The sequence below is a fragment of the Stenella coeruleoalba genome (genome assembly GCF_951394435.1).
Source record: "Stenella coeruleoalba genome assembly, chromosome: 19".
Taxonomy (NCBI): Eukaryota; Metazoa; Chordata; class Mammalia; order Artiodactyla; family Delphinidae; genus Stenella; species Stenella coeruleoalba.
Window position 1 is genome coordinate 42944756 of NC_137165.1, and position 27878 is coordinate 42972633.

The window sequence follows — 27878 nt, forward strand, 5'->3', positions numbered from 1 at the left end:
AAGTGATGGAATAAAATAAAAGCAAGCACGCATCCAGTTTCAGAGTCTGAGAATATTTAGAAAAGGCACAAGCAGCCTGACATTCCGCAAGTCCCTGAAAACACCACTGTGTCATGGAAGAGTACAGTAAATCATGGTGACAGGGAAGGGTGCCTTAGTCTGCCAAAAATGTTGATGAATGCTCACTATTTAGGAAGGCAGAGAACCACGTTTTCCATTGCCAGGCAAACACACACTACCGAAAAGGTTAAAATCAACATTTTAGTGCCTGAAGACAGGGGAACTTCAATTGCATGGAAAACCCTCTTGGGTAAAACAACTCAACTTCCAACGAAGCCGGATCAATGAAGTGTCACTCTGTTTATAAAGCTTAAACACCTCTGCAAATTGGTACTGTATACATTCACCACCACCAGCCCCCAAAAGACAGTGGCTACTCAACTTCGGTACAGAGAATCAAGGTCAACTTGCCTGTGATACTTTAATGAATGACATGTGTTATTTTGTGATATGCTCCCTTTCGACTTGTATGTTCGGCTCCAAAGGGGTGCAGTGAAAAGCCACAGACAAAAACCAGCAAAAAACAAGACTCCCCACATAGACTCTTCTTGATAATGGAGTTTATGGAAAATTCTGCCCTTCTCGCTCAAGATTCCTTGATGGTAACATGGGGGAGCCTGGACCAGGTGGTCTTCCGGGTCCCTTCCAACCTGGATGTTCTAGGATACAGTTACCTGACCCAACTAATAGGTACCCAGTGAGTTTCCTTGCTCAGCCTCTCTAAGAGCATTCTGAGCTGGCTGTACGCACTCTGGAGGTCCTCCTTCACCAGCACAGCATCTACCAGGTGCCCGTAATGCTGGTCTATGAAGGCAGCAGAGGCGGCCATCTCTCGCTGCTCCTCATCCTGCAAGGAAAAGGGGCAGTTAGGGAACAACTGTGTTGTTCTCCCCCCAAATAAGAAACCTACAGCCTTGGGCTTCCCTGGTGGTGCAGTGGTTGAGAGTCCACCCGCCAATGCAGGGGACACGGGTTCATGCCCTGGTCTGGGAGGATCCCACATGCCACGGAGCGGCTGGGCCCGTGAGCCATGGCCGCTGGGCCAGCGCGTCCGGAGCCTGTGCTCCGCAACGGGAGACGCCACAACAGTGAGAGGCCCGCGTACCGCAAAAAAAAAAAAAGAAACCTACAGCCTTTGTCTTGGGCAGTATCCAACCTCTCACTTTTAGGTGATGAGCGGATGACTATGGCCCTTGAATAACCAACTGGGTACACAAGAACAGAGCACAGTGATGCTAGCCTACCAAACTTCCAAGAAAGTTCATGGGCGGCAGCCATAATCATTGTTCAGTCATTCACAAGGTATCTACTGAGGACCTGTCAACTGCGAGCCATGCTTTGGGCAGATGCTGATTCTATATCTGTGTGTCTATATATGTCAGTATCACACTTCCTGTCCGAAGGTATTTCCAAACTAGCAGTACTATTGTGTTGCATGGCAATTTGGTTAAATAATTACAGGAAAGAACTAAAAATAGTAGTCACTATATAAAAGCAAAGCAAGCATTTCTGGAATCAACTAGGGGAAAAAGAAGAAGAAGAAGTAACTCAAATGCCCTCTGAGGACTCCTAAATTCATCATGTAGAACTCAGTTCTTCTTTTCATTTCCTCAAACCAGAGCCCAACATTAGCACAGCTGACAAAGCAGAGATATTTAAGAAAGTGCTGGGACAACCCTGACCCAATCCCTCATTTCCTTAGGACACCTGGCTTCTTTAATCAGACTGCTTTCCTGACACCTAACCCTAAGGTCTAGGCAGCCAATGATACCTCCTTTACCCAACTTACCCAGTGTTTTGCTTGCTGCTTCATTCAAATATACCTCTAGTAAGTAGAATTTCAAGCAGGTAGTTCACTGACTATTAGCTTGGGTTTTGGAAGAAAGGAAAGCGGCAGGATCCACTCTGAGTAAAACTGCAAAGTGAAATTTGTGGCTGGTATTCACCCACCTCCCCTTCTATCTCCTTCCAGTCCTCTGCTGCCTTCTCGCCTCTGCTTCTAGGGGCTCTGTTTTTATGCTGCCATGGAGGGGGTGAGCTGTCTTCCCCTAAAACGACCCATATTCCAAAATGTTCTCTGTCACCAATCAAAACCAGATTCCTACTTTCGTGAGAGCATCCACACTTTCAGAAAATATGTTCTAAAGGTCTAGGAAACAGTTTTTGCATGCTACCGCAAAGACAGAAGAGACCTTAGATAACTTCTTCTTACTTCTTTCCCCCGGGAGGGAAAAACCTAGATTAAATTGGGCAGAGCTTTCCAACTCTATATGGCATCTTGCAGGGCTCCTCTCCTACTCAAAACCACCCTGCAGTGTCCCACTGCTGCCCCTGGATCTTCCATCCCACTTCCCCCACCCCCTTACACACATATATCCTATAGACTGTCTGCCGCTACTGGAGTTTCCCCTCCTCCAGGTACCTTCATTGTTCATCCTGGAAGCGTTTATCTATTTAAGAAATTAGAGAAGGAACATTCTTTTGCCCCTAAATCCCTCCAGCTTCCTAATAAATATCTGCCTCTTGAAAGAACTCAAGTAATCTCTAATGGAGTAAAATGTGTGACATTTGTTTTGAAGCTGTCAGTCCCCTGAACCCTTTCCCTGCCCTGTAAAGGTGGAACTCAACCACCTGCAGCTTCAGCAAGAGAGTCACAGTCCTGAGCTGCACATAGGAAAGATTCCCCCATGATGCCCCTTGCCTCCATCTTGGACTAGCTTGCTGGGTCTGAAGTTGGTGTTTCAATTAAAAATTATTTGGGTTTGGCTTAGGAGTTCAACAAATTCTTGTGGTATGTCACACTCAGATCAGGTGCCTGATAGATGTCAGTCCCTTAACTTTCCAACGGGGTGCTTATGTGAGGGAGTGGAGGGTGGGGAACCCAGGCAAAGCCACTCCGGTGTGAACTGGGAGGCACTTCTGGCTGCCCCACCCTGAGTCTTCAGATCACATGACCATCTGAGTCTGGCCAACAGGCAAAATGGAAAGATGGTCTTGTGTAGAAGGTATGGGCACCCACATGCAGCTAACGGCCCTTTTAGGCCTTCGGAAGAGAAATGATCAACTTTAAACTTACAAGTGGGGCCGCTGCATCCTCACAAGCTGGGGACGTGGGTGGCGTCTTCCTCTTTTCCTGAATTGCAGGCTTTACAAATATAACGTAGGGTTTAAACTCTGAGGTCCTCAGTTGTTGCAGTGCCTGAGAAAGAAAGTTCAGGAATATTACATACTTTGAAAATATTTTATTGTGAAACACACTTCTTGAATTCTCAGTAATGGTGTGCTTCATCACATAACCCCGATGGCAAAGGTCCTGATGATATGGTCACGTGACAATGGCCTTCATCCGTGCAGACCACCTGTTCATTTTCCCGCTGGCCTCAGCTGGACCCTGAAGGCTCACTTGCCGAGAACAGAGGTTCCAAAGCCTCAGCTCCGAGAGTTGCCATCTTACTTAGCTCTGACTACCCTCCAGCAAGCTCTAATTAGCCTTCGCACACCCTCCTCTGCCTGCCTAGTCCTGATGGAAGAACCAGCAGGATTTAATGTGTGTATCTATTTAGTCAAACGTCATCAATTCGGACTAATGCAAAGTTTGTGCTGTCACACAGCCTCCGCACGATATTCAAAGAAGAAAAGGTTTGCCAAGCAAATGAAGAGACTAAGAGATTCCTTGAAGCAAATTGCAAAGACTTTCGAAGGTTTTCAGTATGCAACTCGTCCTGTTAATTAGTGCATTTTATTTATGATGTAAGGGCCTGTATTTGGAAACACTGGTATTAAACTGCTATGTGTACAGCTTGCATCCCCTCTAAACCAATAAAATCACTTTTCAAAACAATTTTTGAAATTCAGACTTTTAATTTCCACTACCAACTCCTCACTAAGTCCAAATTAGTGAGGGTTTTCCTTTCTGGACGTAAGGTGCTTTTTGGAATCCGTTTCAAGCCAACTTCTGTAACATAAAGCCTACAGTGTATGTCATAAAATCAGAGCTCAGCCCCTATTGAGTTCCAGGCTTACACATTTTTCTCAAAGACAAGGTTAAAAAGACGGTTAAGCCCCTGTGGGGTGTGCAGGACTGGAAATGTCTCTGAAGCACTACACAGGGTCAAGTCTGCCCTTTTTCCCTTTCAAACTGCTCTCCTGACCACCCCCCTCAGTGGTTCTCTAGGTGGTTCTCTGATTTCACTCGTCCTCGTCGGGGAAGGGATGGCCCAGCCTCCACTGGTGCATTTACATCTAAGTCCCTGACTGTCAGGTCACAGTGGACCAGTCGATGCCACTGTCTCCTGCATGATTTACTCCACGCAGAGGTTACTATCTTGGGCCTGTGGGCCACCAACAGGGTCCCTCCAATTCATGTCATTTTTGTGTACAGAGGTGCACGTTTTGGGGTACAAAAGCTTTCATTAGATTCTCAAAGGGAGACCCAAGGAAATATTAACCTCCAGTGCTCTGGAATAAAAAGTCCCTGGACTAAGGTCGAATGTTCTGTGAAATGTACAACCCCCTAGTTTATAAAAATTCCATTAACAGGAAATGCCAAACTGGCCCAGGAACTCACATCTGGCTCCACGTCCACCAAACACACTTTGTTTTTGGCCATCACAACCTGAATGGCTTCCAGGCTGGTTCCATAGAGGTTTTCCTTATATTCACCATGCTCCAGGAACCTAGAATAGCACCACAGGGGAAAAGGCCTTCAGCTGCTGAGTTTGCCTGAATTAACACAGAAGGTGAATGGCCCACCATGACTCCCCGCTCCTCCTCCCATCCTCTGCTTCCCCTGACTTTTCCAGAAGCCCTCCCAGGAGGTCAAGTGGAAGACTGGACAGATGCAAAGACACACAGCTGCACGGAGGCCCCACTGGTCCATCAAGGAAACGTACTTGTTGTGATGCAAGTCGGCCTCAAACGCTTGCTTAGAGACGAAGTGATATTCCACCCCATCCTCCTCATGGCTCTTCCTGGGCCTGGTGGTATCTGTGAAAGAGAGGAGGGTAGCTGGGCAGAGATGTCACAGCACAGCGAGCCTGTGCCCTCATTCCTGTCCGGAGCTGGTCACGGATTTGTGTACAAACCACCCACTTCCCTCCATCGAGAGTCCCTGTGTGCAGGCACGTCACTGACTTGCACAGCTCTGTGATGTAGGCAGAAGGAGCCTCTGGTTTTGCAGGTGAGGAAACAGAGGTGCAGAGGTTAAGCACCATGTGGATGTCCCACGGCTGGGAGCAGAGCTGGGTCGGAACGCTCTCTGTCTCAGGCCAAGCGTATGCCCTTAACCACTCTGCCAAACTGCCTCACTGATGCTGGGCTTTTAAAGAATCGCCTAAGGAATTCCTAGTCCTCTAGGTTTTATTTCCTAATTGTTTTTCTTTTTGAGAGCCAAGGGGGCAAAAACTCAGTTGACCCTGCTGTGTGTTTTAAATTTTTTATTCAATTATTTCTCATCTGGGGAGAAAAGGCATGAAGACAGACGGTCCCCTCGTGGACTAGATGTTTCCGCAAGGCTGGCTCTCACATAATTTTTTTTAATTAATTTATTTATTTATGGCTGTGTTGGGTCTTTGTTGCTGCACGCGTACTTTCTCTAGTTACGGCGAGCGGGGGCTACTCTTCGTTGTGATGCGCGGGTTTCTCACTGCGGTGGCTTCTCTTGTTGCATAGCACGGGCTCTAGGCGCGCGGGCTTCAGTAGTTGTGGTTCACGGGCTTAGTCGCTCCGCGGCATGTGGGATCTTCCTGGACCAGGGCTCAAACCCGCGTACCCTGCATTGGCAGGCGGATTCTTAACCACTGCGCCACCAGGGAAGACCCCCTCACACAATTTTTAAACACATAGTGTTTTCCCTCTGATTTCCATAATAGAATCAAGGCACGCACCTCTGGGGAAAATCAGATCCTCCACAGAACAAGAGCACACGCGAAGCAACACACAGCTTTTTCCAGAGCATTCCAAAAGAAAAGAGGGGGTCTCAGAGGACAGTGTTTTCTCCCTTGTGGGCCACCCAGGGGATGCTCTGTGCGCCATGTGACATCTGTGTCCAACCTCTGGCAGAGCTGCTAGGGTCACCTTTCCTGACCATGTCCTTGCTTTAAAACTTTTATTCACCCACTGATTACATTCTAAACACCTTAGATGAGTATATGAGACCCTCTTAATCAACCCAGCCTCCCACTCAGCTCATCTCCCCCCACATCACCCACACTAACTTCCCCAGTCCCTCCCATTGCTGTACTGGGTCATATTTTGTCCCTTTGCACATGTTGTTCCCTTGGTATAGAGAACTCTTCCTTCTCTGCCTGAAAAACTCCTACTTACTCTTCAAAACCCAGATAAAAGTCACTGTTGCTGGGAAGCCTTCCCTGACTCGCCTGGTTCCTTATAGCAGGGAGAAAGTCACCTATCTGTGGGATGTCTGGAAGCAGGTAGGTCTAGCCATCCAGGTACCCCACCCCCAGAGGATGGGTCTGGAAGTTTCTGAAGGATCCATGTGTGAACAACTTCCACACGCCCTGTTTCAGTCCATCCTTTCAGCCTGGAAGGCTGTGGGCCCCCCAAAGTTCTCCCAGGTCCATCACAGGTGCTTCCAGAATGGCCTCCCCAACTCCCCATGACCCCGCCACCACATCCCTACCACGTCAGGTAGGATTCTGGAAGACAGTTCTCATAACCCATAGACTGAGCTATGAGCCCTGAGGCCCAGGGGAGTGACACGGCAAAAGAAAGAATACGTAGGTGCGCTTCCTCAGAATCCTCCAGAAAGGTCCCATTACTGCCACCACAGCATCCCTTCTCAGTGGCCATCACGTGCCCACATTGTATCCCTCTGAGGAAGAGGACTGAGAGTCTCAGAAAGGAACAGCCAAGGACAGGAAGTGGCAAGCAGCAGGTGAGAGGCTGACGTGTGGCCTCAGTAAGAATGTGACTGTGGGGGGCTTCCCTGGTGGCGCAGTGCTTGGGAATCTGCCTGCCGGTGCGGGGGACGTGGGTTCGAGCCCTGGTCTGGGAAGATCCCACGTGCCGCGGAGCAACTGGGCCCGTGAGCCACAACTACTGAGCCTGCGTGTCTGGAGCCTGTGCTCTGCAACAAGAGAGGCCACGATAGTGAGAGGCCCGCGCACCGCGATGAAGAGTGGCCCCCGCTTGCCGCAAATAGAGAAAGCCCTCGCACAGAAATGGAGACCCAACACAGTCGAAAATAAATAAATAAATAAACTACAATGGTTTATTTTAAAAAAAAAAGAATGTGACTGTGGGGACTTCCCTGGTGGCGCAGGGGTTGAGAATCTGCCTGCCAATGCAGAGGACATGAGTTCGAGCACTGGTTCCAGAAGATCCCACATGCTGAGGAGCAACTAAGCCCGTGCGCCACAACTACTGAAGCCCACGCACCTAGAGCCTGTGCTCCACAACAAGAGAAGCCACCGCAGTTAGAAGCCTGCGCACCACAACGAAGAGTAGCCCCCACTCACCGCAGCTAGAGAAAGCCTGCGCGCATAGCAACGAAGACCCAACGCAGCCAAAAAATAAATTAAATTAAAAAAAAAAAAAAAGAATGAGACTGGAGCAGGTTGGCTGGGTTTGAATCTTGGCTCCACCACTTACCAACTGTGTGACACTGGACAAGTTACCTAACCTCTCTGAGCCTCAGTGTCTTCCTCTGTATGGGATGATGATGATCCTCTTCTCGGGGATACTGGGAAGGCTGGCCAAGCTACTGCACATAAAAGCTCTTGGTAGAGCTCCTAGCTACTGCATATCACATTCAGAACCAGGACTTCTGCCTACTGGATTTCAGCATCTCCAGCTGCCTCTGGACTCAGGAGTGTACATAGCCACCCTGCTGGACTGGATCCAGCTGCAGGCGGAGTGCCCGAGCAACACTGCTCAAGGGCTCTCTGGCTTCCCCAACCTACTCTCTTGCCCAAGCAGAGAGCAGGGGCCATAGGAGTCAGAGTCATTGGGAAGAGGAGGCTGAAATACACCCACTGCTGGGGGCCCCTTGGTGTTGGGCTGAAGTTGCCACTTTACCTGCAATGAGCTCTAGACTCACCTCCCATTCCAGGCAAGAACCAGGCAAGTGGTCCTCCAGTTACTGCCTCAGAGGGTCCTAGTGGACCACTGAGAGTGGGTCTCTTCCCATCATGCCTAGGTCCCCTGATGTGCCTATAGCAGGCAGTGCCTGGCAGCCCTTCAGACCCAAAGTAAGGATGAAGATGGATACATGGAGTCAAGTCCCCAAGAAATATTCATGTGCAGACATGCTTGCACACACACACACACACACACACAAGCCCTCTTACGTGGAACAGCAACACCAAAGTGCTGCGGGTTCTCTGCCACCACCTTCTGCTTCAGCTCGTGCAGTCGGGCTCCCAGAGACCCTGGGAAACAAAGGGAAGGCTGCAAGGTCCCTGCTGAGCTCCCTCCCCACCCCTCCAGGGAGAAACCAGCCCCTTCTCTGGAGACGTCACCTACCGATCAGAACCACCAGGCGGGGCTGCTCGCCGGGCTGGTGCTGGTACCTGGTCACCTCCTCGTAGGTCGGCAGCTTCGGAGACTCGGCCACTGCAGATGTCTTTCCTTCCTGCGGGCTTCCCAGTCTCTCCCTGCGGCCCAGCCGGAAGCTCCTCCGAAGACCAGCTTGGGGAGAAGGGCAGGGGGACACTGCGGCATTTGTCCCAGTATCTCCCTGTAGACTTTCTCTACCTGGTCAGACCTGGAGGTGGGACTGAGACCCACGGGCCTCTCCCAACCACCTCCTGCTACAGGAAGGGGTTGATCGGGACGTACAGTAATATGACGAAAGTGCGATTACCTGGCGTCCAAAATTTAGGGTTCAAGGCTACTGCTTTACTTGGTATGTGACTGACCTCAGGCAAGTCATCACCCCTCTGCGCCTCAGTTCCCTTATCCATGAAAGGGAATCCACATCTACAAAGGCAACGGGTGCTCCTAGATTGGATCCTGGATCGGGGGAAATGCTCTAAAGGACATTATTGGGACTACTGGCAAAATTTTGATATGAACACCATATTAAATAATGGAATTGTATGCCTGTTAAATTACCGGAATTTTTTTAAAAAAATAAATAAAATAAAAAATAAATTCCCAGAATTTGATAATAGCCCTGGGTTATATAAGAAAATGTCCTTGTCCTTAGGGGACACATGCTGAGCTATTTAGGGGTGAAGGGACATGACGTCCACAACTCTTACATGACTCGGGGGAAGAGGGTCAAATGTCTACGTGCAGAAAAAGGGAATGACAAAGCTAACACGGCAAAGTGTTAACATCCGGGGAATCTGCGTGTAGAGTATGTGGGAGTTCTTTGTGCAATTCTCACAACTTTTCAGTAAGTTTGAAATTGCTTCTGAACGAAAAGTTTAAAAACTCTTGGCCTGTCTCTAAAGCCTTTGAAAAGATTTACCAAAATAAAAGAAGTGAAGGTACTTTGGAGATTGATAAAAGGTTCCATTGTTGTATGGGGGTGGCAGAAACACTGAACAAACTACGATCGAGATTATGGTAATAATAAAATCAGTATTAATGTAGGGGTCCTGCCAGGGCACTGCTCCCAGTGGCTGGGTGAAAGTTGGGGTGGGGGACCCCAGGCCTGGGCAGGCTCAGCCCAGCCTCTGGCAGACACAGACTGAGGGAAAATGTGTGTCCCACAGACTCAGTTGCTCTTGAGGGGTTCCTGGGCTCGGATCACCTCTCCCTGACCCAGGAGCCCACGGTGGTCTGTGCATGGGCGGGGGGGGGGATCTCGGGGGGAGAGCCCCCATTACTTACCCACATAGTGTCCTTTGAAATATCCCTCACAGTCACAGGTCTCTGGGGACCAAACAGAGAAAGGTAGGCCAGTGAGCCATGCTGGACACATGCCCCAGCCCGGAGGTACCCAGGCCCCGGATGGCCAGGCAGTGCCCTCTGGGATGGAGTCTCGGGGGGCCCAGGACAAATGCCATGTCCCAGCCACCCCAGGTAAACAAGTTCCTCTGTTTCACCCAGTTCTCCATGCTTAGGCCACAAACAGCCTTTCCAGGCCTGGCTGGGGTTCTGGGCCAGCAGACCTCGTTCCAGCCCCTCAGAGTTAGGATCAGTGAGAATAAGGAGGGGAGATTCACTCGCCCTGCCCTACCGCTACCCAGCCGGGTCACGTGGTCATCCCAGCCAAAGTCCAGGGAGGGCCGGGCCCCACGTCCCCACCAGCTCTGCAGGCCTCAAGGAGCAGGTCGGTCCAGCTGGCAGAGCAGGGAGCCAGAGGGGCACAGCAACCCCAGAGCGGGGTGGCAGAAGGGAGAGCAAGACCCTGCAGCCCCAGACAGTCTACAGAAGAGGGGCCTGTCCGTGCGCACAGGGGACAGACACTGGGCCTACCTTCGTCACAAGGCTGATCATCTGCGGTTTGCACAAAAGACAGATGGAACAGCGTTAGCAGAGGGGAACCGCGAGGCCCTGTGGCCCAGAGGCAGCCGCAGCCTCGGGTGCCTCAGGACCCCTCCATCTGTCCCCTCTTTCTTTCCTCCAACAAACCCGAGATCTGAGCTGCGGTGCATTATTAAACCGATACTTGCTCTAATTAGTCCTCCTGTGTGTGTCTCATTAGCGGCCCAAAGAAAGCCAGATCTTCACTGGCATAAGCAGCCTCAGGGCCAATTTACTCAGCAGCCCCTCCGACCCGAGAGCAAGTCTGGAAAGGTGACTGTTGGCAGGGGCCACCCAGCCAAGGGAGCAGCTCGCCCTGGGATGCCTGCAGCGGGACCAGGACCTGCTCTCTCTCCTCTTGGGTTTGAGACTCTCCTGGGCAAATGCAGGTGCCAGACGACAGAGTGGCACAGCGCAGGGCTGCAGGCCAGCTGTGCTCCGTTCATCTGGCATTGTTCTGGCGCCCCACTTGGTTCCAAGCCCCCCGCTTCCCCCCTACCCCCTGACCCCCAGCTAGGGAGGCCATACCCTGGGGAAGCTTCCTCTCCATACGGGGCTCTAACCTGGGGGCTCTGACCACAGGCCCTCTGGAAACCTGACCCCAGCCCCACTCCCTTGACTTCATGAGCCTCTGTTTAACCATCTTGGCAAAAGGGATGCCCTGACTCCACTACTACCCAGGGCTGTTGTGATGATTAAAAGGCAAGAAGGTAGGTGAATGTGTTTTCTAAAAGGTGAGTGATGCAAAGAGTAGGGTTACTAGACAAAATACAAGATGCTCTGTTAAATGTGAATATCAGCTAAACAACAAATAATTCATTAGTATAAGTATGTCTCAAATATTGCATGGGATATACTTATACTAAAAGCCCATTCATTGTTTATCTGAAATTCGAATTTAACTGGGCAGCCTTTATTTCTATTTGCCAGATTTGACTGCTGACTCAGAGTCACGGGATCGCTCACAGCCATCTCCATTCCCTTCCAACATCAGTGGTTCTTAAACTGTCAGGGTCAGAGAGCCCCTTGGGGATCTAATGAAAGCTGTGGAGCCTCTCCCAGACACAGACACACAGATACGCAACACACACACAGTTTGCACAAAATTTCGGGAGCAGTGGTACCATGGCCCCCGCAGTGTCATCTATGGGCCCCAAATATAGTAGCTCCTCTCCAGGGAATGGCTCTCCGCAACCTACCCCCATTTCCCTTCTTCATCCCTCTCCCCGGCCCCTCCTCCCTCAGGAGACCTGAGAGCTCAGACAGGACCCTCGGTGCCCCCTCCAGCCCAGTGCTTGCTTCTTCCCCACACGAAGCCCCAGAGCCCTAACCCCAGCCCCTCCCTGAACTGCCTCCCTGAAGTACCATCCTGCCAGTCTACTCACACGGGGGCTTCTTGAGGCTCTGGGGGCTCGGCAGGGTGCCCGTGGCTCTCCGGTAGCTTAGTCGCCTGTGGGGACACAAGGGGATGGGCAGGCCCGTGAGCTGGACCAGAGAACCAGTCATAGGGAACCTTCTGGAAAACTCAGGGAAACCGAGGCCCGGAACCCACAGGTGGGGATAGCCTGGCACTCCAAGGGCCTCCTGCTTCACACTGAGTTCCAGTGAAGAGGGACGTTTTCACAGGTTCTCACTGGTTCATGAGGAAGAAACTGAGTTTCTTGCTCTGGGAGAAGCTTTTCCAGCCCAAGATGGTCACACACAGGGGTACAGCCCAGTGTCCATGGTCAGCAGTTGGTCGTTACTTTCCCATGGCTGATTCTCAAGGAAAGGAGGCACCTTCTCCAAACTCACCCGGCCTCCCCATCTCTGAGGAAGTTGGAAAACAGCAGAACGACTCCCAGGAGAAGCCGAGGGTGAAAGTGACCCTAATTTAATGCCCTTCCCCACCCACCCTAGCCCAACAGAGAGCTCAGCCTGGCACATTATTCAATGCGTCCCTGCGTGGAGAAGCAACCTCCAAGGCCTCTTTGAGCTGAGAAAACACCCAGGGCTCCTAGAGGTCTCTAGATTTCCACATTTAAACGCAGCTAAAGAGCCTTCCCCCAAGACCTGTGAAGCCAAAGATGCAGATGGGTCTGAGGCTCCCCTGAGGAAATAAAGCAGCAGTTCTCAAACTTCAGCTCCTCAATTCATCTGGAATATCTGTTAGAACACAGAGCTCAGAGTCTGCCCCTGGAGTCTCTGATTCAGCAGGTCTGGGGCAGGGCCCAGGCAGGGACTGGCATTCTAACAAGTTCCCAGGGGATGCTGATTGATGCACCTGGTCTGAGGACCACACCAGGAGGGCCCATGAAACAGATGAACCCTGAGGTCTGTTGCTACAGCATCATTCCACACCCCAAAAATGGAAGAGGGCTACAAACCCCAGGAGAGGCTCACAGGCGTAAGTGCCACACCCTCTGGCCCAGGATTTACACTTTGGGCAAGCTATCCTAAGGAAATGATTTGAAACATAAGGAACAGTCTATGTGCAACATAATTATCTGCACATAGACTGTAGCAGTGAAACATTAGAGACAGCGTCAAAGTACAGCCACACGGAGGAAGCAAAGTCACTTAGGTAGGACCCTTCCTCCATGAAGCCTTCCAAGCTTGCCAGGACGAGGGCCAACCCTCCTGCTAGGGCCTGGCGGGGCCCGGTGTCCTCCTCCCACACACCCATCACATTTATATATAAAGTGTTCGTCTGAACCATGTGTGACTTTTCAGCTGAACTGTAAGCTCCTCCAGGGAAGACACCATAGCTGCTGCCTGTGAATGAACAGTACATCTCCTGATGAAATATTATATTACCGTTAATTAATAGTACAGAATAATATTATTCTAGAGTAATATAGGAAACGCTCATGTCAAAATGTTAAGCTACCAAAAAAAAAAAAAAAAAAAGCAAGACCTCGAATTCTATGTGCACCACACACATAACAGGCACAGGAAGGAAATAAATCATGTTGTTTAGATAGTAGTGAGACTTTGGGTAATTTTATTTTCCTCGTCCTCCTCTTCTGTATTTTTATATTTTATTTCTCAACTTGCCCTAAGTATGCATTATAAAATATACATTAATTTAATAACATAGATTTCCATATTTATTGAAATCTCAAACAGCCATCACCACTGATGATGGGAGAAAAAGAGCCAACACAAGCACAATTGGTACTTAGCCCAGAGGACACCCAGTGGGCCCCTCTGGCTGTGCTGGCAGAGATCTGGGGCTTGGTCATGTACTTATGCCTCGGCCACTCCAGAACCACACCCCCTTACAACACACCCCAGACCTACCTTTCCTGGAACTGCTTGGAGGGGATGAGGCCAGCTCGAAGGTTGGTGTCCCCCATTCGCTTGGCCTGCCACCACGTGGGGTCGTCCTGGCTCACCACTTCCAGGACCTGCCTGCGCTGGAAGGGCAGGCCTGCCTCCTGGCAGGGGATGGCCCGGTCCTCCCGAGGGTTGTAGTGGAAGAGGGCCCGCATGAACACCTGCAGGGGAGGCACTCAGTGAGACAGCCCTTTGCCGTGTAAGCACAGATGTGTCTATGCCACACGGAAAACCAAAGGACAACCACCATTCATAATTAGGAAGAACAAGCAGCCTCAAGAATAGAAAGCTGGGACCTCCCTGGTGGTCCAGTGGTTAAGACTCCGTGCTCCCAATGCAGGGGGTCCAGGTTCAATCCCTGGCTGGGGAACTAGATCCCGCCTGCCACAACAGAGATCCCGCACGTGGCAATTAAGACGCGGCGCAAATAACTATTTATTTATTTACTTATTTTTGTTTAAAAAAAAAAAAAAAAGAATAGAAAGTTAATCAGAAACCCACCGCACCGATTTTCTTAGTGTTCTTCAACCATTTTCAATGTCCCAGTTGGGGAATCCCTCAAGAATCAGAAAAATGAATAGCTGGGCCCCATGAATTTCCCTTTCCAACCTAAACATCTCCTTATTGGCCTGATCTGCTATCCTTACAACAGCCTCTCAGCCTACACAAAGCAACCATTAGTCCCGGGAGCAAAAAGTAAAGTCAAGCACAATTTCTAACTCAAATGTTATTTCTGATACGCTAACTGCCCCTAAGGATGTCAGTAGCCACCTGTAAATAAGTCACCTAGATGTTTTGATAAGAACACAAACATCAATGAAACTACTGTTACCGATTCCTCATCATCACTTTTCAGTGGGGAACTGACAGCTACATCTTTGATAGCTCAATCCTGCCTCATCTGTCACGCACTTAGCCAACCCCCAACTCTCCCCTTTACCCTGAAATCATCCCTCTAGAGAAGAGGATGGGAAGACATAGCATTGTGTCACACTTCTTCGTTCTCTTCTATAATTCAGTGGCATGGATTTATTTATTTCTATTTCCAGATCATTACAGCCCAATAACTTTAACAGCAAATAGGAAAAAAAAAAAAAAAAGGCCAGAGGGTTTCCTTAGACAAATCCAAATCATATTCCTTTATGTGCCAAGCAGAAAAGATGCAGTTCGACAGTAGTAAGAAATTTCTGGCCATATATTATGAGGACAGATACCCTCATTTAGTCACAGATGTTACCAGGGTCCCAGGCACTCTGAAGAAAGTATAATCTCAAATGGCCAGCCGTGATCCAGGTCAAAGAAAAATATTTAGAAAGGATGGACTAAGAGACAGGCTACCCATTTTGTCCTATAGGAAAACCAAGTCCTCTCCCTGTATCAAGTTAGAACCTGCAAAAGCTGCCTATGGAGACCATATTAGCTGGTCCCAGGAAGAACCACTTCCATCAGGCATTACGTGTGCCCTGGGATTCAACTGCAGGTGCAAATAAGAAACAGTCATATAAAGATGATTTCTTCATTTGCCATAAAAAACTGTCAAATACATTGTCCACTATTAATCGAAATATTTATTGACGGGGCTTCCCTGGTGGCGCAGTGGTTGAGAGTCCGCCTGCCGATGCAGGGGACGCGGGTTCGTGCCCCGGTCCGGGAAGATCCCACATGCCGCGGAGCAGCTGGGCCCGTGAGCCGTGGCCGATGGGCCTGCGCGTCCGGAGCCTGTGCTCCGCAACGGGAGAGGCCACAACAGTGAGAGGCCCGCGTACCGCAAAAAAAAAAAAAATTATTGACATCTACTGTGTGCCAAGTGCTGTAATGTCCCATCTTTCATGCGGGCTGGGAATTAGCTTTCTTGAAAAATTGGCATGCTGCCTTCCATACTCTGATGAATTCCGTTCATTATTGTAATTCATTACGTTCTCCTTTTTGCCTTGGCTGCCAGAAAGTGCAGGTCCAAATTCACTGGGAAATAAAAGTAATGCCCTCTTGCATCGTCCCTCCCACCACTTCAGCTCGGAGCTTGACAATCTCTCACCTGGGCTTTCACAACAGACTCCTACCAGGTGCCCTAGCCCCGGTCTCCACCCTCCTCTACTCACTGCCCCAGGGAGCTTTCTAAAACACAAATGTGGTTGTATCACTTCCCTCTTAAAAAAAAAAAAAAAAAAAAAAAACCTTTAAGAGCTTCTCACCGCCTATGGGGTTGTAACTTGGGCTGTGGGGGCCCCCCATATCCCCCGGGGCCTTACTTTTTCAGGGCACCCAGGCTGACTGCCTAACGGCTTTCTCCAGCCACTGGGATCTGCTCTCCCCTAACCTGGCCGGCAGGAACCGCTGGGAATTAACCCCCAGGATGCAGCCTGGTGGGAGCTGGTGTACAGATCCCCCAGATCTCCCAGCTCTTGGGAGGGATGACGGAGGCACGGTCTACAAGGGATACCAAGCTCTGGAGCAGGATTAAGCTCTGGTTGCCCCCTGTGGTACCTTGCTGAGAACACACCCTTTGTTGCACTGGCTGCCTTCCTTTCCCCACTCCTGTACTAGTGTTTCCTGGGGTCACCTCCAAATAAACTATTTGTAGTGAATCCCTGTATCAGAGTCAGCTTCTGAGATCCTAAACTAAGCAGGGATTATGCCAAAACCCTTAACAAAGCATTCAAGGCCATTCAGAAGGTAGCCTTGACCCACCTCCCCAGCACACCCCCTCATCCTCCCCCTGGAGCCCCACCACCGTGCACTTTCTCACTGAGCCCCCCCTACTCCTCTCTGCCATATCTCTGAGCCCCCGCATATGCAGACCCCTCTGCCCGCCCTTCCCTCCACCTCCTCTTAACCAGAGAAGTCCCTCTCATCTCCATCTTCCTCAAGCCTCACTTCCAACACCCCTACTGCATGACACCTTCCAAAGTGCCTCTCACTCTGTACAGAATCTTTCCGAAGCGCTTAATCACACAGCAAGGAGAGAATGGCTCCCCAGCCTCCCCTTCTGACCCAGGAATCCTTGAAGCTACTAATCATCCCGGTCTCCAGCATCTGGCTGAGCGCCTGGGCACAGAGGAGGTGCCTACCAAAGGTAGGCTCCACAAGGAATTAAACAAAAGGCAGTTACTTAATTGGTCCCGAAGCCAGAACATTGGGTACCTTCTCCTCCTCTTCACCGGCCCTGCTTTTCGACTTCAATTAGAAGAACCTTGTCTTTTATTAGTAAGCTACGTCAAATCCTGTTTAGAAGAGGCCGGGTACAAACAAATAAATCACTCCGTGACTGAATTACAGGTCCCTACTGGGAGCTTGTTCCGAGGACCAGACGGATGATCTCTTCCCGGATGGCTGTTTCAAAGGCTGGGCTGGAGTCCGCCGCCCCCGCTTCCCCACCCCCGCGCCGCCGCCTCCAGCTCCCCCATACCTTGCTGTCCTTCAAGCGGTCCTCCTCCTGGGTGGCTGGGATGATTTTCAGGGTGATGGACCCCTGGGACTGCGCCTGAAAGGAAAGAGCACACAGCCGTATCATCTACCAGATCTGACCCTCCAGGACGTCACATCTTACTTCCCAGATCTGGAAGCTCACGTTCAGAAACAAAGGGGATGCTGCCTCCCCTATGACCCACCCTTCTATGGTGGGAGCCGGCTGACTTAACTAGAGCATTTTCATGCGACAAAGGGACAGAAGACTTAAAATGAGAACCCGAGGACAATGCATGCACCAAGTACAGCTCTCCATCCAAAGGGCTGCCCTTCTTTCTTTTCTCTCGGGTTATTTTAATAACCTAGTCCAGTTTCATTTTCCTCCTTCCTGCCTCATTTGGGGCTGGTTCCCAAACAGTACTCCCCTCTTTGCTTGCATCTTCCCCAATCTCAGGCCACTGCTACCTTCCCAGGGGTTCCCCTCCCCTCTACTGGAGAGAGGCCCTGCACCCCACGTGGGGGGCCCACGGGGAGCACACTGTCAGCCCATGAGAGCACATCTCACCCAATGCCATCCCTGGCTCCGCATCACTCTGGAACACAGGGAAGTAGGTGCCCAGAACCAGGGAAAGGGGAGTGGGGGCAGGAAGACTGAAGTGTCTGCCTGTAACCAGGACCCCCTACAGCAGGGGCCTTAAAGAGCGGGCCTCGGAGCTTCAGATCTCATCCCGTATCTGCCCCCCAAACCATCAGAAGTTAGCAAAGACGTTGTGTTGGGAGAGGATGCCTGAGGATAAAGAGGACAGAACTACGATGGGGGCTTTCTGTAATTTCAGTTTTGACTTGAACCCGCAGAATGGACTGAGAAGGTTGTTTCCATCCCAGCACGTGACCCCCTAGAATCCCCTTGCAGTTGTAAAGTGCTATATCCTCTTCCGGATACTCACATCCTAACGATAGCTATGCATTGGTTGAGAAACCATCCCTATCCCTGCTGGACAGGAAGGGAAATGGAAACTCAGACTGATTTGATGACTTGTTCAAGGTTACACAACTGGAAAGTGATGCAGGCAAGATTCGAACCCAGGACCAGTTGACCCCAAAGCCCTTGCTCTGCTGGGCTACAGCCTTTTACTCCATATTCCTCAGCCCTTTGGAAGAGGGGACCCTTTTGAGAGGGTCTTCCAGACGGGTCCTCAGGAAAGAAGGCTGGGGGTAGGGAGGATGGCTGTGCTGAAGAGGGGGTCTGAGAGAAGTGGGTGGTCTGGGCGCTCCTTTCCTCCTGTCCCCCACCCTCCATACAGGGCACTCTGTGAGGCCACTTGGCCTGCGGCCTCCCCGTGCAAACAGGGACGCTGGGCCAGATCAGCCCTGGCTCCAGGAAGCGCCCTGCTCTGGGTTTCTGAAGAACCACCGCGTCCCCAACATGCGCGCAGCACAGACCAGAATCTGGCTAATCTCGTCAGGCCGCTTGTGCAGGACCGTGATCCCGTTCACTTCCCGGAGCTCGTCTCCAACGTGGACCAGGCCTAGGAGACACAGGGGCTGACGGTCAGCACGGGAAGGGGGCTGAGGTCCCCAAAGCAGGGAGTTCTGGGAACCGCTGGCACCTGCCTGCGGAGCCCACTGCAGGGGAGACGCAATGTTTAAAGACAGTGGACGGGACTGGGATGAACCGAGTTGTCACAGGGTGCCGGGTGCCTCACCTGGCATCCCAGTCTCACAACCACGGGGTGAAACCCCCGGTTTACAAACTGGCAGCTGAGATCCAGAAAAAAGATGCAGCTTGCCCAAGGCCACACTGCTAAGAAAAAACGGAGCCAGTGCGCAGACGCAGTTACTTTGCTGTAGAAACCCTGTGTTCTTTCTGCTATAGCCTCTGCTTCTTTAAAAATATCATTAACTCTTCACCTTCCTGGATGTACAGACCTGATTCCAAGAATGTCTTTCTCAAATTTTACACGAAAACTTAAGGGCACCAGGGAAGATGGTGTCAAGAGTGTAGACACACCTGTCTGTTGGCCTCTGCTTTAATGACTAGCATCTCTGCATATCCGGCCCTATTTGCCATTCAGTGTGGACACTGGCCCAGAAGCAGCAGAAGGCAGTAAAAGGTACAGAGTCTTGGGCCCACCTGAGACTTGCTGAATCCGAATCTGCGTTTTAAAAAGACAACTCAGGCCATTTCCATGCTTGTTAATGTTTGGGAAGCACGGGTCTAGGGGTCCCACCACAATGAGTCCCAGACTTCTCGGGCAACACTCCCCTATGCCAGGAGATTTGCCCCCCAATTTACTTCCTCCATATACCAGTGATTCTTTTTTTTTTTAACTTTTAATTTTATATTGGACCATAGTTGATTAACAACGTTGTGTTAGTTTCAGGTGTACAGCAAAGTGATTCAGTTATACATATACATGTATCTATTCTTTTTCAAATTCTTTTCCCATTTGGGCTATTACAGAGTATTGAGTAGAGTTCCCTGTGCTATACAGTAGGTCCTTGTTGGTTATCCACTTTAAATATAGCAGTGTGTACATTTCAATCCCAAACTCTCTAACTATCCCTCCCCTCACCCTTCCCCTCTGGTAACCATAAGTTCATTCTCTAAGTCTGTGAGTCTCTTTCACACCAGTGATTCTTTTTTTTTTTTTTGCGGTACGCGGGCCTCTCACTGTTGTGGCCTCTCCCGTTGCGGAGCACAGGCTCTGGACGCGCAGGCTCAGCGGCCATGGCTCACGGGCCCAGCCGCTCCGCGGCATGTGGGATCCTCCCGAACCCGGGCACGAACCCGCGTCCCCTGCATCGGCAGGCGGACTCTCAACCACTGTGCCACCAGGGAAGCCCCACACCAGTGATTCTTAACCTGTGCTCCACCTAAACACATCTGGGACATGAACACCCTCCCTTCAGTAACTGTGGCTTGTTAAGGCAACTCTGGTGTCAGAGAAGGGTGTCCCTGCCACCCCAGTTAGGATTTACACCAAGCTTAACTGCCACAGTCCTCAGGTTAGGCCAATGCTCAAACCTTCCTGATCACCCTCAAAGTACTCCATGCCTGAGATATTTCCAAACAACTAAATTTTCTACAGAGCTTAGGAAGGAGAAGAGAATTCCAGCCCCACTCCCAGAAAGCAAAGCACATCCCTAACAGGTGAGTGGACAGGAGAGGAAAAGGAGAGCTGTGGCCAAAGGGGGCAGGCTGGGGGACCACGGCCAGCACCTCAGCTAGGCCGGCACTGATGTACTCACCGCTCCGGTCTGCTGCGCCCCCTCGCATGATCCTGGCCACCACGACAGCCCCTGAGTGCTCATCCCGCCGGATGGTGGCCCCCTGCATCAGAGACAGAGCAGGCAGGCTCCTGAGAAGCAGCCCCGAACCTCAGACCCCAACTCTCTGGACCCAGCAAAGCCTCCCCCCGGCCACCGCCCCATTCCTCCCCCTGCCACTCCAGGGGGCAGATCGGTGGACACCTTTCCAAGGCTGAGGATGAAATAAATCCCACATCTCAAATTAGTATAGCACAGCACTTTACAGTTTAAAGGCAGGAGAATGCTGTCACAATCTCGTCAGAGAGAGGAGGGACTGGGGCACAGAGAAGGAAAGCAACTTCAAGGTCACCCAGCTCTCTGTGGTGAGATGCCACACCCACTGCTTTCTCTATCGTACCGCAGCCCTTGCCTCTCTCAAAGACATTTACTAATGAGGAGAATACGTGTCAGCCAATTCCCAACCTGCCTCTAGCCAAGCACGGGGTTACCAGGCCTTCTGTTGTTGCCAAGGGGAACCAATTATGCCCCAGCCAGAGCTTCGGGACCAGGATGGGGCCCACGAAGCATGGCAGAGATGATATCTAGGATGAAAAAGGCACTAGCAAGCCCTCAGTTTCGTGCGCCACACAGACTGGACGGTGGCGGGGCAGGGCAGCGGTCGGGAGCCGGATGGCCCTGCCGTCTACTGAGAGCGTGTGCCCTTAGCGAGGAAGCTCCTTATCTTCTCTGCGACTGTTTCGTCTGGGGTGTGGGAAAGCGTTTAACTCACAGGGTTGTTGCGAGGTTGACATCAGGTAACGCATGCAAGGCACTTAGCACCCGGTAAGTGCTCAATAAATGCTAGCCACTTGTTCCTGGCTATACATGCAAACGCACTGGCACACTCATTATTAACTTCATTCAAAGTCCATAAGATAAATACTGCTGGAAAGAGAGACCAGCAGCTAAAAACCCTACGGCTTCTTGCCACCTAGGCTTTCAAGCTTGCCAGCATCTCTATCCATCCTTTCCTGTTTTTCCCCATCTCAGGGGAGGGGCTCCTCCTGGCTAGGCTGCCCTCTACCCCCTCCCTCCCTCTCCTGCCTTCTCAATGCCCCCTCCTCACTGGCTCCTTCCCCTGGTCCTAAAAATATTATCAAGTCTCTCCCATCATTAAAAAGCTGGCAACCCCATCCAGCAGCCACCGGTCTCCATTCCTTTGGAGCAAGCTTCTCAAAGAGGCAGCTCGCATCTGCTCTCTCTGCTGCCTGCCCTCTGACTCACTCCCCCCCTGCCTCGAATGCACCAGCAAAGGCACCGACGACCCTCCAGCTGCCAGCTCGACACCCTCAGTCTTCTCTCTCTCCTCTCCTGTCTGATTCACCCTCCCGCTGGGCCCTGGTGACACTTCTCTCCCGGTGCTTCTCAGTGACAATTCGTCTCCTTTGCCGAGTCCTCCTCTATACGCCTTTTAAATGTTGATTAAAGGGCCAGGATATACGCTTTACCCCGGTGGTCTCAACCTCTCGGGCGGGGTGCTAACCCCTCCCGGAAGATGGCAGCTGTCAAGTCTGTATCTCTGCACACGTAAGCCTTCACCTCCTGGATATTTCCACTTGCGGGCACACGGGCCTCTTGAATTCCACGGACCCTAAATTCCTCCTTATAATGGTCCCAGTGCCCACCCATCATCCTAGCTGGACCCCTGGGCCTTACCCAAGATGCCTCCCCAGACTCCTGCCCAAACTGGGGCAGGCACAAAGTGACATTAATTTTATTTCCAAAATATTTCTTGGATTTCTCTTTCCTCTTCGCACAAACCGAGGTCAAGCCCTGTTTCTGAACCTCACGTATTGCCTGCTACCCTCAAATTGGTCCACCGCTTCTGGTCTCACCCTCCAGGCCACTTTCTACTTCGTAGCCAGGGTGATACTTCTAACTGCAAATCTGGCCCTTTGGTTCCTCACTTACAGCCCTTCAATGGCTCCCCACTGCCTTCAGGATCCAGCCAAGCAACTGCGTGTTATAACCTGGATCTCTCCGCTCTCCCGCTGATCTGGCCTCGCCTCCGTCACACTTTACCTTCAACTCGGCAAGTTCCCTGAATATAGCAGCCCGTTTACCTTCCCATGGCTTTGCTCATGCAGTTCTATGGTGGAATGCCTTTCTTCTTCCTCTTCCTTCTGGAAAACTCCTGTTCCTTTTTTTTTTTTTTAGAATTCAGCGTGGGCATCACCTCTTCCAGGAAACCCCCCAGTCACTACCTCCTGTGAACTCCCAGAGGGCAAGGACTAAGTCTTAACCCTGTCCGCACCCAACACAGCGCCTGGCACACGGGGGGTGGGGGTCACGATACGTTTTCTGAGTGGATGGATGACTGGCCCATTTTGAAGGTAAGGAAACAGAGGCAGAGGAGAACCGTGGTCTGTTTGCAGAAGCGGCTCATCTGAGGTCACTTGGTGAAAGTGGACAATAAAGAGGGCCAGATGTGGTATTCTCTAGGGCAAGCCCTCAATTCTCCGGACTGCCATTACTTCCCTCCATCTCATAAACAACTCTGTCCCTTTGCTCAGTACATCATTGCTGAACCAGGACCAAAATGATAACAATCTGTCAGCTGGGGAGAAAAATGGCTGCTGCCCTGAGCTTCCTTGGAATTCAGAACAAGGTTGGCCAACTTTTTCTGGAAAGGGCCAAATGTAAATATTTTATACTTTGTGGGCAACACAGTTTCCATTGAGTCTGCCGTTGCCATGTAAAGGCGGGGCCCCAGACAATATATACATGAACGGGATGGCCGGGCACCAATAAAACTTTATTTACAAACACTGACAGTGGGCGGGGTTTGGCCCTTGGACCGTAGTCTGCCAACCTCTGGTTCAGAGCTGACGATCAGGGCTGCCCTGCACAGCTGTGCAGGTTCTCGACTGCACAGTGGAGGGAAGCTGTAATCACCCAGAGAAAGGGATACTCTGCACACAAAGATGTCACAGGGACTAGTGGCAGCCCTGACAAAACTGCCATCACTCACTCCGAAGACTTCAGGAGGGTCCTTTCCAGGGTTTCTGGGTGGGTGGAGGTGGGAAACAAGGAGAGGGTGGGGCAGAGAGGTGAGGGCCACATACCAGGGGTTCCTTGTTTTTCACCAGGCGGACAATCTTCACTGATTCTTCATCAAAATCCTCGTCAATATTATCGGGCAGAGGGGGGAGAACGGGGTCAAAATTCTTCTGGGCAACCGTGTCATGTACCATGAGCATGGCCTGTCAGGAAAGCAAGAGAAAAGAAGGGCTGGCCCTAGAGCTTACATGGGTCTGGGGGACCTGGCCGGGCAGTGGTTTGGGGGTCTCAAATCTCATGCCAGAGAGACGACCACCCTGGACGCTGGCGCTGAGGAGCGCTTGCTCAGAAATGTCCTGTCTCACAGCCAAGCGCTCCCTCCTGCCCTCATCCCAGGAGACACAGATGTGTGGGTGGCCAGGGACTGCGGCATGACTACCCTGAGGTGAGGGGTGGACAGCAGCTGGAGCAGTTCCCTCTCGTCACTGTGCATGGAGGCGGCCTGCAGCTCCTCCATCACCTGCGGGGAAAGGAGAGAGAAGGCCACAGATGGCTGTGGGCGCTGCGAGCCTGCTGGGAGTCACCCAGGGGAAACCCTGCTCCCTGGGCCTCAGACCCAAGGGCCCTCCCAGCCACTACTACAGCACCAGGGAGCATTGGACCCTCAGCCACCCCAGGACTGACACTCCCAGGGAAATCACACCAGAGATCAGAGACCCTGAGGAGCCTCTAATCCTAATGGGAGCTAACTTATTAAGCTCTTCCTGGGTGCTGTCTGCCTTATGTGGATTAACTCTCACAAGGAACTAGATGGAGCAGGTACTATTATATTGGCATTTCAGAAGTAAGAAGTAAATGAGACAGGTTACATATCTTGCCCAAGGTCGCAAAGCTGGTAAGTGGCACAGGCAGGACTTGAACCTGGGCTTATTTGGCTCTATTGTCTGTGCCCTTCACCACATTTTCCAGATGAGGAAATTGGGGCTCAGAGAGGTTGAGTCACTTGCTTACGGTCACAGAGCTGGTAGCAGAGGCAGAGCTAAGCCTGGGAGCCTGGCAACCTAACCTGCTCCTAATGGCATTCCACGGCCAAGAAAGGCAGGGGATCTGCTCTGACCCCTCACTAGGCCATCTCCTGAGGTTATGTGAGTTTATTCAGAAGCCAGCCTTAGTAATCAACCGGGACAGTTTTTCCAACCATGCAACACAGCAGACAGGTCCACAAGAAATGAGGAAGGATCCCTTTAAAAAACAAAGCCTGGAAATTCCCTGGCGGTCCAGTGGTTAGGACTCAGCATTTTCACTGCTGGAGGGCTGGGTTCTATCTGGGCCAGGGTTCAATCCCTAGTCGATCCCGCAAGCCACATGGGTACAGCAAACAAACAAACAACAACAAAAGTCCAAGAAGCTGCAAGTCCCTGGACGCAGGACTTCCCATTGGGCCTCCCCAAAGCAGATACACAACGTGCGTGTTTGACCTGTTCTTGTCGCCAGTTCTCAACCGTTTGGGAACTGTCCTCATCTCACAGCTGGGGAAACAGACTTTCTCAGGAACACAAAGTAAGTGGGCGTCACCATGTCACCATGTCCCCTGGCCCTGTCCAAGACTCATGAGTTCCTCCCTGCCTATTAGGAAGCCCAGGGAGGAGGGGAAGGGGAGAAGACGCTCTTCACCTTGGGGCTCCCGAGTCCCGACGTCCCCTCACTAAGCAATGGCATGCAGGCCAGATGAAGGAGCTACAGGTGGGAGGGGGGCTGAGGCCGTAAGGAGAAACCTGGGGCTTACATCCTCGGCAAGGGCCACAGCGCTGTGCAGAACAGGGGTTGGACTTTGCCTCTCGTAATAGCGAAGCTTCTCGTGAATCTGCAAAGACAGCTGATCTCAGGCTGCGGCCTCCCAAGCCAGCTGCCCAGGTTTACCCTGGACATCACACACCCCACCCACGGCTGTGGGGATGCCTGGGGCTGCAGACCGGGTCATCCACGGGGCAGCATATTTACCTTCATTAAATAATTGAGGCTTTTTTCACTGAAAACATCCCTCAGGAAGCCCATCTCTTCCTTCTGGTTGGAGTCAGGTCTGAGCTGAGAGGTCAGTAGTGCCAGGGTTTCATGCAAACCTGAGGAGAGAGTAAGAAAAACACTGTATAACCGATGCAGTGGGAACTTCCTGCCCTGTGGGACCCCCGAGCGGACCTTCCGACAACACTTCAGCCCTGCTATGTGCACATTTTCTCCCCCAGCTCTCATTCCCAGGGCTTGGAGCTGACACTGGATAGCAGCTGCTTTCTTTGCTGCCCCAGGTTGCTAGGCAGGGTCTTGTCTTCAAGACTGTGGCAGGTCCAGCCCCGGGAGACACTCACCAGAGTCCTCGGACAGCACTGGCATGTCTGTGCTGGTCAGATCTCTGCCTGTGGATTCTGGGAGAAAAAAGCGGGGTGAAACTCCATCAAGCATATTCATTCAACAAACAGTGATTACACATGTACTGTGCCTGTCCAGGATCAATTTCAGGACAGAAGGGTTGGAATAAATAATTCTCTGCTCAGTTTTTTCAGAGACGAAGGAAAGAAAACAAAGCCTTGCTGAGCGCTCCCAGTGTGTCAAGCATTGTCCTGCGTGATTTCATATGACATTTTTCTTAATCTGTTCAAAGCCCTGAGGAATTGACACTAATATTCCTATTTTACTGATGAAGAAACAGAGGCTTGGAGGATTCAGTAAATTGTAGGTCAGAATCCATACTCGACTGGCCCTTCCAGGCAGGTCTCAGAGATGAGAAGTGGCCCCTGCCTGACAGTGGGTGCTCTCCTCCACAGCGCACCCCTCCCCTGTTACCTTCTAAGGGGCCTCACTCAAGTCCCTTGACTGTCAACAAGTACCTGGCTGGGCCTACAACCCCTCCTCCCCCGCCATCCCCAAGCCCCAACCTAAAGGGAGCCTGCCGCCAAAACAGAGCGTATAGAGAGGAGGTGGAGAGATGAGAGTCAGTGTCTACTATGCCGGCGGGGGGAGCCCTATTTCGGCAGGCCCCCCGACGTGTTCTGCAGCACGTGGACCTCAAAAAGTCCTCCTTCAGAAGGAGATAAGGAGAGTAATGATTCATTCATTCCGCAAACATGGAGCCAGCCCCACAGCGCCCGCCCGAGCCCCGCTGACACCGAGATGCATAAGAATGGCCCCCGGCCCTCCAGCCAACGCCCCGCCCCCCTACGCCAGACTCATCCTCTGGCTCCTTCTAACTGTGCCCCCCACTCCCCCAGGCAGCCAAGCAGAGACTCCAGCTCGCTTTGGGAAGGAACCTGTGGGACCAACAAGGAGCGCGGCTGGGCGAAGGTGAAGGCGAGGCGAGACCTGGGGGGCGCTCGGGGCGGTCTCGGAGGATGCGGAGCGGCAGGAAAAGAGAGGGGCGCACGGAGGAGGGGGTGGGTGCGGAGAGAAGACCAGGGGCCGAGGGGCGGGGACTGAGCCCCCCCGCCCCACCATCACCAAGCTGGGGGCCCCGTGAGCCGCGTGGCTGCCTGGGCATGAGAGGCGGGTCTCAGCCCATCCTCCAGTCCCGCCCGGCCCCTGCGGCTCCGAGCCCTTGGTCCGTCCTCCGCGCGGGTTCCTACCTCGGCGCGCCGGGATCTCAGCTCCAGACCGGGAGCCGCGCGGGTGCCGGGAGCCTCGGCCGCCGCTGGCTCCGCCTCCCCGGCCCCTCCCTGCCACGGCCGCGCTGGCGGGGGCGGAGGAGCCGGAGGAGGCAAGGCACCGGGAGGAGGAGGGGGAAGGGGGCGCGCCGGGAGGAGGGGGAGGAGCGGAGGGGCCCCGTGGCGTCTGGCGCCGCCAGCCCTCTGCCGGCCCTGGCTCCGCTCTCCTGCGTCGTACCCCCTCCTCAGTGTCCTCCCACCCGAGCCACGAGGAGCTCCCTGCCTTGTGTCCCCCACCCGGGCACACAGCCAGCCTTCCCTCCCTCACCATAGCCCGCACTTACCACCCCCACCCCACCCCCACCTGCTGAAAGGTGGACGCTTGCTTAACGCCGAATTAGGTTTTGCAAACATTTATTGCGCGCCCTCCAAGTGCCAGGCACTGTGCCAGGGGCTGGGGGTTCCGAGACTACCAAGGCAGAGATCCTGGATTTGAGGAGTCCCCAGGCCGGGGCGGGGGACCAGTCAGATGCGAGGGCAACTCGTAACAATGCAACGGTGCTGGGAAAGATTTATCGGTGCACCGGGTCCTGGGGGAGCGGGGAAGGGAGAGAGGAGAAGTCGAGTCGGCCAGACTGCAAGGCTCAATTCTGCCCCGCTGTAGTAGGCGGGGGTGGATCTGCCAGGGAAACGGCGGCTTGTGGGCAGGGGCCT

General features: G+C 52.1%; 1 protein-coding gene across 1 annotated transcript; it reads right to left on the bottom strand.

Moving 5' to 3' along the window:
* Window positions 1-556: 556 nt before the first annotated feature.
* MPP3 (MAGUK p55 scaffold protein 3) lies at window positions 557-27495 on the bottom strand (the record flags this gene model as incomplete). Its single annotated transcript, XM_079905226.1, has 19 exons — window positions 557-907; window positions 3137-3259; window positions 4628-4736; window positions 4953-5046; window positions 8370-8450; window positions 8545-8709; window positions 9862-9903; window positions 10450-10470; window positions 11883-11947; window positions 13780-13976; window positions 17222-17296; window positions 18664-18749; window positions 20473-20554; window positions 23598-23735; window positions 23972-24052; window positions 25319-25396; window positions 25534-25652; window positions 25896-25952; window positions 27147-27495. 19 exons carry the CDS (start codon window positions 27493-27495, stop codon window positions 731-733), a joined length of 2139 nt encoding a protein of 712 aa, XP_079761352.1. The 3' UTR covers window positions 557-730.
* Between the last annotated feature and the right edge of the window lie 383 nt (window positions 27496-27878).